Source organism: Rhinolophus ferrumequinum, chromosome 12 (assembly GCF_004115265.2).
Source record: "Rhinolophus ferrumequinum isolate MPI-CBG mRhiFer1 chromosome 12, mRhiFer1_v1.p, whole genome shotgun sequence".
NCBI classification, from domain to species: Eukaryota; Metazoa; Chordata; class Mammalia; order Chiroptera; family Rhinolophidae; genus Rhinolophus; species Rhinolophus ferrumequinum.
Genome location: NC_046295.1, coordinates 14,010,429 through 14,027,500, shown reverse-complemented (window position 1 = coordinate 14,027,500; position 17,072 = coordinate 14,010,429). Strand labels below are relative to the sequence as shown.

The following is a 17,072-nucleotide window of genomic DNA, read 5'->3' as shown; positions in this document are numbered from 1 at the left end:
AGTAGCAAGTAGTATTTGAATTGAAACAAGCTCAAGAAACCTGGGTATTTCCTGACTGTCCCCAGCAGAGGCAGTACTGAGGCAGCCTGTGTTTTTTGTTCTTCTAGACCTACGTGAATACCACGCTTTATGAAAAGTTTACCTATGCGGGGATTGACTGCTCTGCTGAAGAAGCAGCCTAAGACAGACCATCTTCATCTGTATATTCTGTTTCCCCTTCACTGTCACGAGACACCCTTGATACCTTGGTGCCAAGCAAGCCTCTGCCAAGAGAAGTGACATGGAATATAGACGTGTATATATATCGCTGTATGTCTGGGACTTTCACCACAAACCCCCCGTGTGTGTGAATCTGTAGCACACTGTGACTCATGGAACTGTATATACTGTTTGGAGTAAGAATGTACTGAAATCAGAATGCCTGTTTGTGGTTTCATATGCAATAATATATTTTTCTAAATATGTGGATTTTATAGGAAAGTGTGAGTACTATTACTATAATGCATAACTCATTATTGTCCTAGGTATTTTTGATATTTACCTTTATATTGAATGCTACAAAATGTTTTGCTGTGTAGAAGTAAAATCCTGTTAACAACTTAACACTGATCCTGATAACACAGGTAAGAAAAGTGGGGAAATGCATGAGTTCTAACAGGACATGGGTTACAACTTTAAACCGTCTTCCAACTGTTATCAAGAGACTGAAAAATGCACGTAATGGAAAAGAGTCTTCTCTCTCTCAATTTTCTCTCTCACTTGTAGAAGCCATTGAATTTCATTGGATCATTTGACAACTTTGTCATGTGTTTCCAGAGCCCACCAGTCAGTCCCGAATGTTAACATCTAAAGATAGACTTAATTAAATCTCATTCCTTAGATGCCTAAGACCTTTTCTGTGTATAAATAAGTTTAAAAAATAAATTAATGGTATTTGGTTTTAGTTTTTCTGGTAACATTGATTTGTGTGTTTTAAGAAATTAAAATAGGAAGCCCGGAGTTAGATTTGGGAGACGTGACATTTATCATATCAAATTAACATTCTTACAGGTTTTGTACAGCATAAAAACTTTTCGTTTTGATCAGTTGTAAGTTTACTATTTATCCTCTGGGCACATGTTACACTGAGATCATATAGTAAGTGAATAAATGTCTTGCCTACCCACCTGTTGTCCAGGAATGTGTTTCATAGGTATTCCCAAATGTCTTCATTATGCTTTAAAGAAAAACACCTTAAATTATCATCATTGTCTGACTTGTGTAATATCCATGTAGAGCAGTTGGTGGGTATACTCCACTAGGCATGGTACATCAAGCTCACAAGATTGGAAATGTCTTCTAGAAGTGTTCTACTTTTTAGTCCATTTTCTGTACTGCACGAGGGCACTACATTGTTGCTGGTGTTCCAGTGTGAACTGAGGGCTTAGAATTGGAATCCCTTTTAATTGTGTTACGATATTAAATAGTGAACATACCACATAAACTTCATATTCCTGCCATCTAATAAACCTTATATATTCAGAAACGATGACCAGGAAACTAAATTTATCCCAAAAGCTCTTCATTCGCAACAATATGTTTAAGTGGAGACAGAACAAAAAAGCAAGACTGCTGCTGGTATACCACTTAGGTAATCAAGTAAGTGAAAACTTGACTGAAGAGCCATTAAAGATAGGTCCAAATGCAGTTACCCTTGAACAATATGGGGAGGGGGCAGTTAGGGGTGTGAACCCCCTGCTCAGTCAAAAATCCACATATAATTTTAGACTCCCAAAAAAGCTAATAGCCTACTGTAAACCCAAAGTCTTACTGGTAATATAAACAGTCGATTAACACATATTGTATATATGTTATATACTGTATTCTTATAAGCAAATAAGCTAGAGAAAATTATGAAAATTACAAAGAAGGAAAAATACATTTACAGTATTTGTTGGAAAAAAATCCACATATAAATGGACCCACCTAGTTCAAACCTGTGTTGTTCAACAGTCAACTGTATATACAATTGCTCTTTTTGCTTTTTACCCAAATGATACAGCAATACTTTGCATGTATATGAAACTGAACAAGAACAAGGATGATTTTAAAAATGCAGATAATTTTGCATATGGTTTTGGAATGCACAATAGGGTTTTTTATTATGTTATTTGAAATAATTAAAATTACATCATTATGAGTTTCTCTCTCATCAATTACATGACAAAAAGGATGACTAAGTACTTATGGTAGCAAGAAAAAAGATACTGAGTAATGATTAAGATTGACTTGTAAATTCAACATATCAAGCCAGCAAACCTGAAATATGCTTATTGAGGGCATATCATCACAATCCCCTGTCAGAAGGTGACTAATTTACTTCTGGCACAGATGCCACACTATTGGTTACTCTGACTCATCTATGCCATTGTCAAAGAAATCTTTGCAGTTTTGTAGCATGTTAGCAGCATTAATATTGAAGATTCATGGATTTGTACTCAAAAGTAAATTGTCAAATTGAATAAAGCATGTAGTTTCCACATTATCAGTGAGCAATTAAGAAAGAACTAAGCCCCTCAAAAACATCAGGTATTAGGAATATGGCTTAGAACTTACTGTGTTTAAAAGATCCACAGGACACTGCCTTTAAAAAAAAAAAAAAGGCAATGAGTTATTGATGTCAATTAAAATCAAGTGACAGTACACTATTTCAAATAACAACAGTTACATAATAGCCAAATGACCAAAACCTTTATGTTAATAGGGTGTCCTGAAAAGTTTACAGTTACTTCCATAAGTTTTGTAAGGAAAACCCATACTTGTATTTACATATAGGATAGCTAAAGAAAACTGTTAAAAACATCTTTACCTAACAGAATTGTAACTCCAAGAAGTATGATGGTTTTCGGTATTTAGACAAAAAAGGACGTGTAGGTAACCTGAGAAACCACCTTTGTGAAAGTCATGGACCCATTGCTTCAACTATAAACTATCTCCCACAGTTATTTGCACACTACCTACGAAGGTGAGTCAAACATTCCACCCAACTTAATTCTTCCCTACACCATCCAGTCCAGTCACAACTTTAGAAATCATCACGGCAATTTAACCTTTAAAGTGTAATAAATAAACCTCAACAGCACTTTTCCTCCTCCCTTCTCTTTGAAACCATCCCAAAACCTCATGCATTCCTGACCATAGTCCACTGCCAGCTGTGGAGGCCAGAGGAGTCACTGAAACAACAGTGTAGAGATTTAAGATATTCTTGGGCAAAGAGATTTCATCTTTCCTTTCAGATCCTCTTTTACCTTCCAGAGGACCAGTTCCATGCAGGCGGTAGCTTTTTCATCAAATTGGGACCTCCAAATAGGACAGAATATAAAAACACATTAGGCATAAGGAGACTATGTATCTGTGATGTTACCCGTGGGTGCCTTGAGTTTGTTTATAATAAAATCAACACTAGCCACATTACCAAAATATGATTCCCTCACACCTGAAACAGCCCCTAATAGGTGCTTTGTAAATGTTTTACGTAACTGTAGGTTAGCAAACATCTCCTTTTCTGCAAGGCACAGCCTGTCACATTGTCACTGCCTCACTGTCACTGGGTAACACGTCGGTACCTTCCCCATGTACCTCTTGTACCACTTTTCCAGGGAGATGCAACAATAAAGTGACAGGTACCCCTAAGACATAGACCTGGCAAGAACGGGGAAATAAGGAATGCTAGAAAAAATACACCTCTCTAAACAAAAGAAGGACATTAGATACAAGGTTACGTGGTTTTAAAAAGTAGATGAAATTTACCCAAAATCTAAAGCCTACAGTTCTGGTGAGAAGAATCAGTGATGTCTGAGACTGAGAATATGGTCATCACTTCTAATAATATTTTTCATTTCCTTGTGTCTTACTTTGCGAAAACTATGGTATATAACTTTTAGAAGATTTTTTATACAGGCTATTTTTGGTTGTTAAGTGACATATTTTCATGTCCACGGTTCAAGATTGTTTTCTTCAATAGAACACATTACAAATAATATAACAGAATTTTGTGGGAATTCTTTCTGAGATATATTTTTTAACAAAGCTGATAGTTAAAAATCCTCTGCAAGATGGTATTAGTGTCTAACAGATATAGAATGAAAAAATAAAGACATAGGATAAAAATCTGTATTTTGTACAATTAATGACATAATCAGAGGAACATCCCATCTCTTAAGTATCTTTAGAAACATAGTGTTATAACATAATTTTAATATACTCAAAATTAATTTCTTTTCTATCTTGTGCATAAGAGGCATCTATATTGGTATGTCTGGATATACAGAGGGTGCCAAAATCATGTATACACATTTTAAGAAAGGAAAAAAACTTTATTAAAATTTTTATACTCAATATATACCAATAACAGAAGAGGAATACAAGTCACATGCATACATTTTTTTGGCACCCCGGTGTAATTAACCTCCATTCCAAGCCAGACACTGGTAATTGTGCACAAGGCAATGCCACTAACAGGGGAATTGCGGACTGTACTTGTTTGTGCTTGACTAACTTGTTTAAAGCTGGGTATATTTCATCAGAAAAACTAAAAAGACAAAAAAAAAGTTCTGAGAAGAAGATATACCAATCCGGTATAAAGCAAGCACATGCATAATGAACCTTGAATTTGAGCTATACTTCTAAGAACACACACACACTTTCTCTCATGTACCCTGGGTGAGATAACCTGGACCGAATCCACTTTAGAATCTTTTTGGTTTAGTGAAAAGCACATATGAAAACAGGTACACAGCAAAATTTAGAATGGAATTAGATCTCCCTACTAACAAAAGTTTTATGTATGAATTCATAGGCTAGGCAATTTGCTAGACAATTATCTGGCCACTATTGTCTGTGTAATTGCTGTTTTGATGCCTGTGGAACACCCAAGACTATGCCAGGCAGAGAGCATCTAACGGTTTTTACACAAGCCAATGCTTTAGTCTCCACAGGTTTAGAGACTCCATAGAGAAGAACCCATCATCAAAGCATTTCAGACAGCAGACCTTTACCATGGACCTCATGGTTTGTTCAGTCAAGTCAGACTTAGGATCCTGATATTAATCACAAGCAAATGGGTTCTTACCATCATCCTGAAGGATTCCCACAGGTAGTCAGCCACTAGACTCCTACGGAATCTTTTGTGAGGCAAGCCTAGCCGATGAGGAAACATAACTGTCATGTCCACAACTGAAGTATGAAGGAGAAACACATCAGAAGCTCTTCCCAAAGAATAAGGATACTACTCACAGCAGCAACAATAACTGTAGCAGCAGTAACTGCTACCATAGGAAGTAGCATGGGACAGTTGTGATGTGTCAGTCACTAAGCACTTTACATGGATTATCTCACTGCAATTTGCTGAGAACATAACGAGGTAGGTATGTTATTGTCCCATTTGACAGGCAAGGAAACAGAGGCTTTGAGAGATTAACAAAGTTGCCTAAATTGAGTTACTAGTAGAGTTGAAGAGGAAAATCAAATCTAAGCCACCTAACCTCAAAGTTCACTTTCCTACCTAGAGAGCGCCACCAGGGGGCAGCATAAGCAGAGAGGCTCCAATAACGACTTGGGGTGTTGAGAGAGCCGGACTCCCCCGACCTTGTGACTCAGCTGAGAGAAAAGTTCTGTTTCAGTGGTTTACTGGTCTGTCTCTGTGGAGGGAGCGTGGGCAAGCGCTCAGTCCCTTCTAGGTCCAAATCCTCTGTGCTTACAAATGAAGTTGAATCAATTTTTACTGCAATTTGGTAAATCCTGAGATACAGTAGGATATGGGGGCAGAGGGGTAAAATACCTGAAAGCCAAGAAAGTCAGGTACCACTTTGGATTCCTCCTTAGGAGAGCTGTGTTTTGGAAAAGCAATGAATGAGATTAGCCTCAGGCCAAGAGTAATTTAAAGAATGGCTGAGAAATGGCAAGTTTGAAATTTAACGTTTAGTACCTACTGTGCCGTGTCCATAAGCACTTTAAATTCTCTTAATGTGTCAGCCACCACCTAGGACTGGTTCCTGGCTGCAGGATACTGAGTATATAAAAGAAGGTGGAGGTAGAAATAGAGAAAAATAGAAAAATCCATGAGTTAATTGGATGGAAGGAAAAGAGATTACAAGGAATGAAGGAAAAGTGATGGTTTGAAATTTTCTGGTCTGGGAGACAGGCGGAATAGGATGATTTCTGAAAAATGATATGAAAGTCATGGTAAGAAGTGAAGTTTGGTGGTGTCTTGGGTGGCAGAAAAATGTCCTTGTGAAGAGCTTTCTTACAGAAAACTTATGTCCCCAACTTTTCTTTTCCCATAGTTAGCTAGGGTTTAGATAGACGCATATTCCAGTCTTATCTATCGCATGCAAACACAACGTTGCTGTGTGAAATATAGAGCTACACTTTCGATGGCAGGTTTACAGAGAAAAAGGTTAGTACTCACCTATGAAAATTAAATGGCCTTACTTGGATCCTTGCAGTGAAGAACTAGCCCTTCTCTGCGTGAAGCTAATTCCTAGGGGTGGCTGAAACAAACACATACTGTATTTCCCCGAAAATAAGACCTAGTCGGACCATCAGCTCTAAAGCGTCTTTTGGAGTAAAAATTAATATAAGACCCGGTCTTATTTTAATATAAGACCAGGTATAATGTAATGTAATATAATATAATATCTAGTATAATACCAGGTCTTATATTCGTTTTTTGCTCCAAAAGACGCATTACAGTTGATGGTCCAGCTAGGTCTTATTTTCAGGGAAACACAGTCCCTGAAAGGTCCCTGAGGTGCTAGAGGTGTGCTGTACAATGTGGCAGCCACCAGCCCCATGTGACTATTTAAGCAAAATGAAAACATTTCCTCAGTCACATCAGACACGTTTCAAGTGCTCAATAGCCACATGGGGCTAGGGTCTGCCATGTTGGCTTGTGAAAACATGGAACAGAAGATTCTATTGGGTAGCATGGTTCTAAAACAGGGGTGGCCACCAAACTCTTAACTCTTTTGCCACAATGGTCAGATATAGCCGAAAGAGTATTTCCATCTGATGACCGTGGATGGAAACTTCCAGAAAGGAAGTTTAGGAAAGCAGATGTACATTTTTCTATATTTTTGTGTTTTTCAAGAATGAATAATAGGAAATTTTTATACATAAAAATAATGTCATTTGTAGACAAAGCAGCTCAAATTGTTATTATTAAATGCATGAAATAGTCAAAATATCAACTTTTTGTTTTTTGTGGATCTCTGACACATTTTGAAAAAAAAAATAAATCAACGCAGCAAAAGAGTTAAAGTGCCAAATTGTAAGTATTTTAGGCTTGTAGGCTGCACAGTCTGTGTCAAATTACTCAACAGCACCGCTGTGGTATGAAAGCAGCTATAAGAAATACGTTCATGAATGAGTGTGGTAGCTCTGTCCCAATAAAACGTTTGCAAACACAGGTGGCCAGCATGGGTCGTAGTGTGCTGACTCCTGTTCTAGAACATGGAGCAAAGAACAGACAATTCTAACCTGGAGGATGTTAAAGCATGGGGTGTGTGTGGGGGGGAGTGGTTGCAAGTCTATCATGCCAAGAAAAATGAACATGACATTTGATTTTGAGCCTATCTGACTTAATTTGAAAAAGTATCTCCAAGTATGTGAATAAAATAACCTGATAAACTTAGTCTTACTCATTTGAATATTAAAGACGATGATTAAAGACAATGTTAAACAGTGATTTGGGTTTTATCATAATTGTTGACGGACTTTCTTTCTGATCTGATTAGCCAAATGATTTTAGCTATCATATACTGCTTCTGGTTTGTGATACCTGGACTATGTCATCAGCAATGACGATTCTTGTTTTGGTTAATATGGCAAATCAAGCATCAATGACAACATAATGTTAATGACTACCATCTGAACACACATTGTTTTGCAAAAATATGAGCCTGTGATTCTTTACCTTAAGAGCATATAGACCACGTTCAAAGCTATGTCCAATTAGTACAATGTCAGCACTGAACAGGTTCAACAAGACGGCTTGCACATCACAGATTGATGGTTTAGTGTTCTTCCAGTGATCTTCCACCACACCAGAAAACCTACCCCAATAGATGCATAATGCTTATTAAGTCAAGAATATAACTCAGTGAATTTCATCAATTACAGCTAGAACATATTATTGACCCAATGTGATAAACATTCACTGAACAAAATAAAGATCTTATTTGTATGACTATCAACTACCCCTTTACTAAGTTATACTGGTAACTTAGTGAAATTTATAATTTGGACCAATAATATAAGGCTGGTAGTGGGATGAAAGACATTATTACAAACTCATATAGTACCTTTTGAACTCTGATCTTTGTATAATCTGCCATGTACTTACTATTTGATTTTCAGCAAGTTACTTAACCTTCTGGTTTCAGTCTTCCCATCTGTAAATTACCAAACTCACTGGTTTAATGAGGACCCAATGAAAATACCTGCAGGAATCTGACTGTTCTAGTGGTCGCCGTGAAGCACAGACTAAATAAATGTTCAGAAACATGCTACTGCTGTGCTTCACTGCAATTTAGGAGAAAAGCAAGAGATTAAACTGAAAATACCTTTGCAATAGTTTTAATTATAGATTGAAACTATTGTCTCCTGTAAGAAACAAAACATACCTGACTTCATAATTCGGCGTAATTAGGAAATAAGATATACGATCAAATATTTTGATTAAGAGGTAATTATCATAGATGGAGTACTTGGGTTCATTTTACAACATTTTTTTAAAGAATGTAATACTTGAATTGGACTTTTTTTTAAGATTCAAAGTTTCTTATATTTATAATGCCAGCCCTTCAGTTGTCACTTTGCCATTATGAACTATTAATAATTACCAAAGCATTTCCTGACTTCTTTCAAGAAGGAGTCAGGGAATGTCCCATTAAACCCATGGCAGAATAAGAACCAAGAAGAGTACAATAACTTTAAATATGTTGCAATTTTATATGTCAATTATATCTCAATAAAGCTGGAGAAAAAAATACAATAGATGGGGCTGCCAGGATCTGGCCAAAATGAGTAGTAAAGGGAAAAAATTAAACGTGGTCAGGAGAGAAATTAGTACATAAAATGCATTTTCTGATAAGAGCAACCTTTGAGTTTTTATGCCTAGGGCAATCTTTTCCTGAACTGTGAGGGAATTTAGGTTAAAAAATGCTTGTTAGTAGAATTCATTATAATTATTCAATATTTATCACCAAGACAACTTTTAACTTACATGACCACAATTTTATTGTGTTCTAAAATTAATAGACATACACACATATTATGTAACATATATTACATATACTATATGTATATACTATATAATACCATATGTACCATATATATACTATATATAGTATATACATAGGATAGTATATATCCTATAGATAGCATATATATGGTATATATAATATAATGCATATTATATATGTATATGTATGTGTACAAGTCATATTTGTTATACATATAAACAAATCCTATTTTAAGTGCAATTGGGGAATTTGTTATTCAAAGAAAATTGAACAAATACAATCACACCAGCAATAAACACTTCTACATTTTCACTCTAGAATAAGATGTGCCTTTTATATTTAAATAAATATGTCATGTCATGGCTCATATACCTTTAGGAAACCCACTTTAAGGTGATCAGTGATTTTACTGGTGTTTCATATGAGGTTTTTAAAAATTTAAGGCACATCTATATCGTACCATCTCAAGTTTGCCTTGAACGTGGATCTGAAATATATCATACTTTAATAAAAATGGAATGTGCACCGAACCATTATTCTGCATGCCCTATCAAAGCTATGTATACTCAAGGTCACACCTACAAGATTATAGAGATATTTACCTAATAGGAATGATACGATGGTATGTTGAGATTGAACTGATTAATGACTGAGCAAATGAATGAATGTTAGTTTTGTTCAATATTTTTGCCTGTTTCTCTAGACTCCTTCCTACCACTCCAACATGTAAGCCCCCTAACGTCTGAGGCCTTATCTCTCATTTACGGTTACAACCCAGGGCCTAGCACAGTGTCTGCATAATTTTAGCAGGGACTCAGTAAAATATGTTTTTGAGTGAGTGAATGAATGAATCAAAGGAAAACAGTGTAACCCTTGCTCCAAAGTTGACTCCAATAAAAGTACCTGTACTAAAACTTCACATGAACTATAAGCTGCATGTACAGTCTCAAAAGCAAATAACTTTATGCGATGTATACCTTGTGTTATAGTCAATGACTTCATCTGGTTTCACAAATGGATCATGGATCCCCCCAGAGGATGGGATCAACCACAGTCACTCGAGGAAGTTCCAAGTCTTTGGCTACACAGCACTATAAAGGGGGGGCATATTAACGTCATATTAAGTAAACTTATTCTCTTTTAACAGCTTGGATGTCTTAAAAGAATATTTCTAGCTAGAATATACAATTCAATCGTATTTAATCATATTCAGTTTTGCCAACTAAAGCCAGTCAGTGGATCTGACAGTCATGAGAAAGAGGTTCTAAGCTTTAGTTTTCTCCTTAATGTTAGTAATATTTCTGCTAATTAAATAAATTCCTTTTCTTGGCTCTGCCTTTACAATTATTTTCATTAGAGATCATCCTTATCCAACAGAACCTTCTGTGATGATGAAATGCTCTATTTCAGGGTGGACCATTATGGTAGCCACATGTGGCTATTGAGTATTTGAAATACGGTGAGTGTAGACCGAGGCACTGAATGTTTCACTTTATTTAATTTGAATTTATTTAAGTGTAAATGGTCACATGTGGCAAGTGGCTACCATACTGGATAATGCAGTTCTAGACCTTGTTGCTTGAACCAAAAAAGAAAACTCCTACCTCAGTTATATAAACATGGCATCACAGAGGACAGCAACATAATGGTATTTAATTTCTAAGCTAAAAGCAGTCTACATTGTTTTCCGTTAAAGATCTGAGCTTGAAAACTGAACGCTGCCCTTCTACATTTATTATAATTAAACTCCACAAAGCTGCCCTCTGAATATACTACAGGGAATAAAAATTTAATCTTACCTGTTTAGTTAAAGATGACTGTTCACATGATATTTGACAAGAACGCAGCACTTTCCCATATGTTAGCACATCTGATTCTCACAGTCACTGTGGAGTTATTAAACCCTATAATTTATAGATTAGAGCATCGAGGAGACTTGCTCAGGGATCACAGCTGGTAAGTGGTGGAGCTTCCCAGCTCTCATGATTCCCCATTCTGTTTTCCCTACTTTTTAGTATTGATTCTCATATGGAGGAAGATAAATCCCTATAAACATTTTACTGTCTCTATAAATAACAGTATTTTTAAAAAGTACTTATTAAAGCTTTTATGCTGATTTGGGGGGATAACAGTAGCATTCATTACGTTTTCCACCCATATAATTTCAGCAATTTGATGAGTAGAACAACCAGTGTTTATAGCATATAAAGAAAAATTAATAAATAAAAAGAGGATTGTGGACCAATTCCTGGCTCCATCATTTACCAAGTGCAGGAACTCTGCCAAGTCACCTAACCCTCTTCAGCTTCTGTTGCTTCATCTGAAAATATGTGAAAAGCATTGCAGAACATGTGGAATTGAGAGATAAAGCCTAGGCAACTGCGTTTTACAACACAGAGTGCTCCACAACCATTCTGTTGTAATTAATGTAAAATATAAAATCGACATACCACCTCACAATTCACAGCAAAAACACCATGATTACCGTCAAGGGGTGGGAACTTGACAAAAGTCGTCAGTCACAAAGCCTTCGAGGTATTCTTTTTGGTCATGAACCTGAAGCTGAAATGAACATTGCCAAATAAATTACTGTATGTTTTGCAAGCGCCATAAAGCTCATAAAAGTTTCATCAACTGAAAATTAGCTAATTAATTCTTTCAAAGGCCTATCGATCCCCAAGGTTTGTGCTGGAGGCAGCCACGCGGATTCTGAAATAAGCAGCATTCTGGGAGACAAGCCTTACCTTGGCGACCTGACATCCAGGTGATCCAAGGATACCTTTGCAACAGCTATCCCGTATCTCTAAACCACCAAGGACTACAAAACAACTAAAAAATAAAAATCACAACAAGCAAGCTTTACAAGGAAGAATGGCTAACTCCAAGAGCATGTGTCTTATTTTACCTTCAAAGACTTTTAAGGACTTGACCGTGCAAGTATCTATTGTTACCACTCTCCGGTCACTTTTTTAGCTATTACATGGTGAGCAGGAAAAACTGGCCCTGGAATCAGAGTTCTCAAGGGTTGCACTTTGAAGTGAATTATAATTGCCACTGTCCTGAACACCTTTCTTCCCCTTCCTTCCCTCTTTCCCCCATGATTTGCCCTGATTCCTCATCTCCCCCTCTGGCATCACTTCCTCAGACTGGCGTCACTGCCCTGACTGCCCCTCAGCCATCCTCTCCACATCTCCTACTCCCCGACCTTTTCTTTTTCTCTCCGCTGCAGCCATTTGGATGACTGGCTCCAACTACCACCTTCTCCCTTCCTGTATTTGAGTTGTTGATCTGACCCAAGAAACATCATCCATTTATGTAGGTCAGCACCACAACACAGGCGTGGTCTCCCACCTCGGCTGGACCTCCAAAATCCTCACACCCCATTCTTCTGCATTCTTGGCCAGGCACTTTGCATATTTTCCCTGCAATAATCCCAAGCCTTCATATTTCTTTTCTTACCCCAACCCACCTTCTCGCTCATCTGTACCCTGATCCACCCTGAGCCCTTCTTCCCTCTGGCCCAAGGTAATGTTCTCCTAACTGCTCCCTAATAAATCCCTCTGCCTCCAGTGGTTTCTGCACCGGTTTTCCTATAAAATGTTATTAGACTGACTTTCCTAAAGTGCATTTTCATTATCTCACTTTCCTCAAGTGGTTCACGTCTACATTATTGAGCAAATGGAAATTTCTCAGGCTGGCACTGAAGGCTCTTGCTTAGCCAACCTTATATTACACATCCAACCTTGGCATCCCATAGCTTTACTTTACCTTCCCCTGTGGTGAGAGAGGCGGAGAACCAGTAGTAACAGAGCATTCATTATATACAGGAATCTGACACATCAACTAACTGAATTGCCACACAAAGTTCCTTCTAACAGAAGCTCAGAGAGCTTAGGTAACTGGCCCAAGGTCTCAGAGAAAGTAGGTGGCAAAATAGCTCCTGATTTCAGGTCTGCTGGTTCCAAAGCCCCTATTCTGTTCCTTATGCTGTATGGTCTCGCTAACCCAACTGGTCTACCTGCTACTCTACTTCTTCAGTGTCTTCCTCCTTTGGAAGTCATATTCCTCCACCCTCTGAAACTAAGCCCTCCATGCTTCAGATACTCAGGGCAAATATACCTGATTTACTTGACTACACTTTCTATTCATGTATTTATGTTGTCATTCAGTCATACCCACCATTCATATTTCCTTCACCTGCTTTATTTCCTCACAGCATTTATTACAATGTCATCCATATTCATGTCCATATCTACATAAATAATTCATCTGTCCACACATACGATATACCAAATATTTATTGATGACCTATATGTTTGGTACTATGCTAAATGCTGAGGAGACAGTAGGGATAAAAAAAAAAAAAATGAATGGTCTCTCCAAAAGCTTATAGCCTTTTGGGGATGGCCGATAAATTACTAAATCATTACAAAATGTAGTTAAGTGCTATGAAAGGAAGAGGCAGGGTGTTGCGATAGAAGAGGGTGGACATATCTGGTGCGGGTAGGATTTTGTGGAGCTATTATTTAAGCAGAGACTTAAAGGATGACAAGGAATCAGCCATGTCAAAAACAGAGGGAATAGCAAGTGAGAAGGCTCCAGAAAGGTGGCCAGGGTGGTGTGAAGATATTGCTGGAAAGGGTCGAAGGTATAGGGGGCAGAGGCCAAATTAGACAGGGTCAGCGACGTAATGGAAGAGCTCATTAAAGCAAGGGAGTGATCTGAACAGAAATGTGATGTAAAAAATCACTGTGGGGCTCGTTAGGTGAGAATTTGGGGGAGGGGCAGGTTGGAGAGAAAAAAGGGCCCAGTGAGACTGGGAAGGAGGACGGTGCAGCAGTTAAGGACGGAGATGAGGGTGGTGCGGACCTGGGTGGCAACAGAGGTGGAGAAGAGATAGGTTCAGGATGCATTTTTGCGGGGGAACAAAGAGAACATGTACACCCCTTAGATGAAAGGGTACATAAAAGCGAGATGATGATGGCACTTAAGTTTTTTGTTTGACTAGGGAAAAAGGAAACAGCTGAGTGGACTGTAGGAAACTGACTGTCCTGGAGCCGAGATGAGGGTGGGGAGGCAAGGAATCAGGAATTCATTTGCACTCAGCGTGGGGCAGGGAACAAGGAATGGAAGCTATTAGCAAAGACATTATGACAACGCTGGCATGGGGAAAGCACTTGTGAAATCAGGCGATAGCTGATTAACTTGAGGTCTTACAAAGGCAGAAGAACTGTCTAGCCGGAGTTCCTGAGCCAGTGAGCTGCACAGGGAAGAAGTGGTGGCCAGAAGTAGGTGTTTGTAACTGAAACTTCAGAGTCGATGTAAGTTTCTCTTTACTGGATGGTACTGAATAAATATACATTGAATTGAATATTTTATTCCCCTTTTCCCTGAACACCTTTGGCACTGGCTTGTCAAATAAAGGAAACAGAACTACCAAACACTTGCCTTTTTGACTTAGTAGTCGGCTAATGCGGTAGTTACATTCTTCTACCCGACTGTGTTTGCCTGCGGGAGTCACACCATAGATTCCTGACGTCGACAACAGGTCTCCTTAGAAGCTAAAACAAAACATGAAGTAGAATTATTCATGAACAGATGGGAGAGAAAAGAAAAAGGGACCTGAATGCAGGGACTTGCCTTTGCATTCCTGATCCCATAGTCTTCACATACCCAGTGTGGTCACGTAACCACAGGAAAAGTAACAGGATTACTCAAAGGCGTACTTGCAGGTGAGCTGCTCCTTGCACCAGGGCAGCCACTGCTCCAACAGGCATTCCCCTACCTGCCTCCAGGGTCAATGCCACTTAATTGTGGTTTAGCACCACAGTGTGCTTGTAGCGAAGATGATTAGTCATCTACTCTAAAACAAAGCCCCTCCTGAAATGGGACACAGGTCTTCCTTACAATTTTCCCCCTTTTATACATATAGTGGTCTGCGCGGTTTTTTAATCATTGAGAGTATATCCGGACTCTTCACTAGACCCATGTGCGAATACGTTTTTTTTATTAATAACCCTCAAATTGATTCTGATGATAATCATGGTTGATGATGAGTATGATGATAATAGCAACTCATTTGCGGGTCTGGTATGAACTTCTGAGGCAGGCACTGTGCCAAGCACTTCACACGTGTTATTTTAATGGATTTTCACTACAACAACCTGATGGGGTAGCCATCAGCATCACATTATTCAGAATGGGGAAACGGAGGCTGGGAGAGGTTAAATGACTTGGCCAGCATCCAAACTCAGCTCTTCCTGACTTCCTCCTTCAGAGCCCACGTTCATAACTGCTAAGTGTACTGCCATCCACTGGGAAGATTTTTCAAAAGGAAAGCAAACGGTGCAGATAATCCCAAAAGAAATATTGTAAAGATGCAAAAGATAAAAACTATTTCTATAACTGCCTTTCAAACTCCACTAGACTTCAGACTTGACAGTTGTCCTGTTACATATTTTATTTGTCTATCTTTTTTTGAGTGGAGGATGGGGCATGAATATTAACCAGTTATGCCCAGTATTTGGAAAAAATGCAAAATAAGACTAATTCTAAATCTTTTGATACGACTTCCTTATGAAAAGGTATGAATTATTCACAACATGGTGCTCCATATGTATGTGAATAGCGGTTAAAAGTAGGAGCTCCAGAGTCAGACTTCCTGGGTTCAAATCCTGGCTCTCCCCCTCATTTTGAAAGTGACCTTTGATAAGTTATTTGACCTCTCTGAGCCTCAGCCTCCTTGTTTGTGGAAATGGAGGTAATAACAGTACCTACCTAAAATGGTTGCTAAGAAGATTTAATAAAATAGATGATGAATAAAGTACTTAGGTAACAGAAATGAAATGGAAAGGGAAATAACCCTTTTACGGTTCCATAACTGGTTAATATTCATGCCCCACCCTCCACTCAAAAAAAGATAGACAAATAAAATATGTAACAGGACAACTGTCAAGTCTGAAGTCTAGTGGAGTTTGAAAGGCAGTTATAGAAATAGTTTTTATCATTTGCATCTTTATAATATTTCTTTTGGGATTATCTGCACCGTTTGCTTTACTTTTGAAAAATCTTCTCAGTGGATGGCAGTACACTTAGCAGTTATGAACGTGGGCTCTGAAGGAGGAAGTCAGGAAGAGCTGAGTTTGGATGCTGGCCAAGTCATTTAACCTCTCCCAGCCTCCGTTTCCCCATTCTGAATAATGTGATGCTGATGGCTACCCCATCAGGTTGTTGTGAAAATCCATTAAAATAACGCGTGTGAAGTGCTTGGCACAGTGCCTGCCTCAGAAGCTCATACCAGACCCGCAAATGAGTTGCTATTATCATCATACTCATCATCAACCATGATTATCATTAGAATCAATTTGAGGGTTATTAATAAAAAAAACGTATTCGCACATGGGTCTAGTGAAGAGTCCCGATATACTCTCAATGATTAAAAAACCGCGCAGACCACTATATGTATAAAAGGGGGAAAATTGTAAGGAAGACCTGTGTCCCATTTCAGGAGGTGCTATGTTTTAGAGAAGATGACTAATCATCTTCGCTACAATCACACTGTGGTGCTAAACCACAATTAAGTGGCATTGACCCTGGAGGCAGGTAGGGGAACGTAGAAAGGGTGATTTTTCAGTCCCTTATACTTATCACCATTCACAAGTTTTTGTCATGCCTACGTTTATTTCTTTTTTATTTTATTTTTTTTAAAGATTTTATTGGGGAAGGGGAACAGGACTTTATTGGGGAACAGTGTGTTCTTCCAGGCCTGTTTTCTAAGTCAAGTTGTTG

At 38.2% G+C, this 17,072-nt stretch overlaps 1 protein-coding gene across 3 annotated transcripts in view; it reads left to right on the top strand.

The window, feature by feature from the left end:
- TEK (TEK receptor tyrosine kinase) overlaps positions 1 to 1,771 on the top strand; it is a 99,738-nt gene extending 97,967 nt beyond the window's left edge. For 2 of the 3 annotated variants that reach the window (XM_033123677.1, XM_033123676.1), the window contains exon 23: positions 108 to 1,768. In XM_033123677.1, coding sequence (XP_032979568.1) covers positions 108 to 182 — 75 coding nt within the window. In that variant the 3' untranslated portion in view covers positions 183 to 1,768. Of the gene's footprint in view, positions 1 to 107 lie in introns of all 3 variants that reach the window. The other variant, XM_033123678.1, reaches the window with a different exon arrangement.
- Positions 1,772 to 17,072: the final 15,301 nt, after the last annotated feature.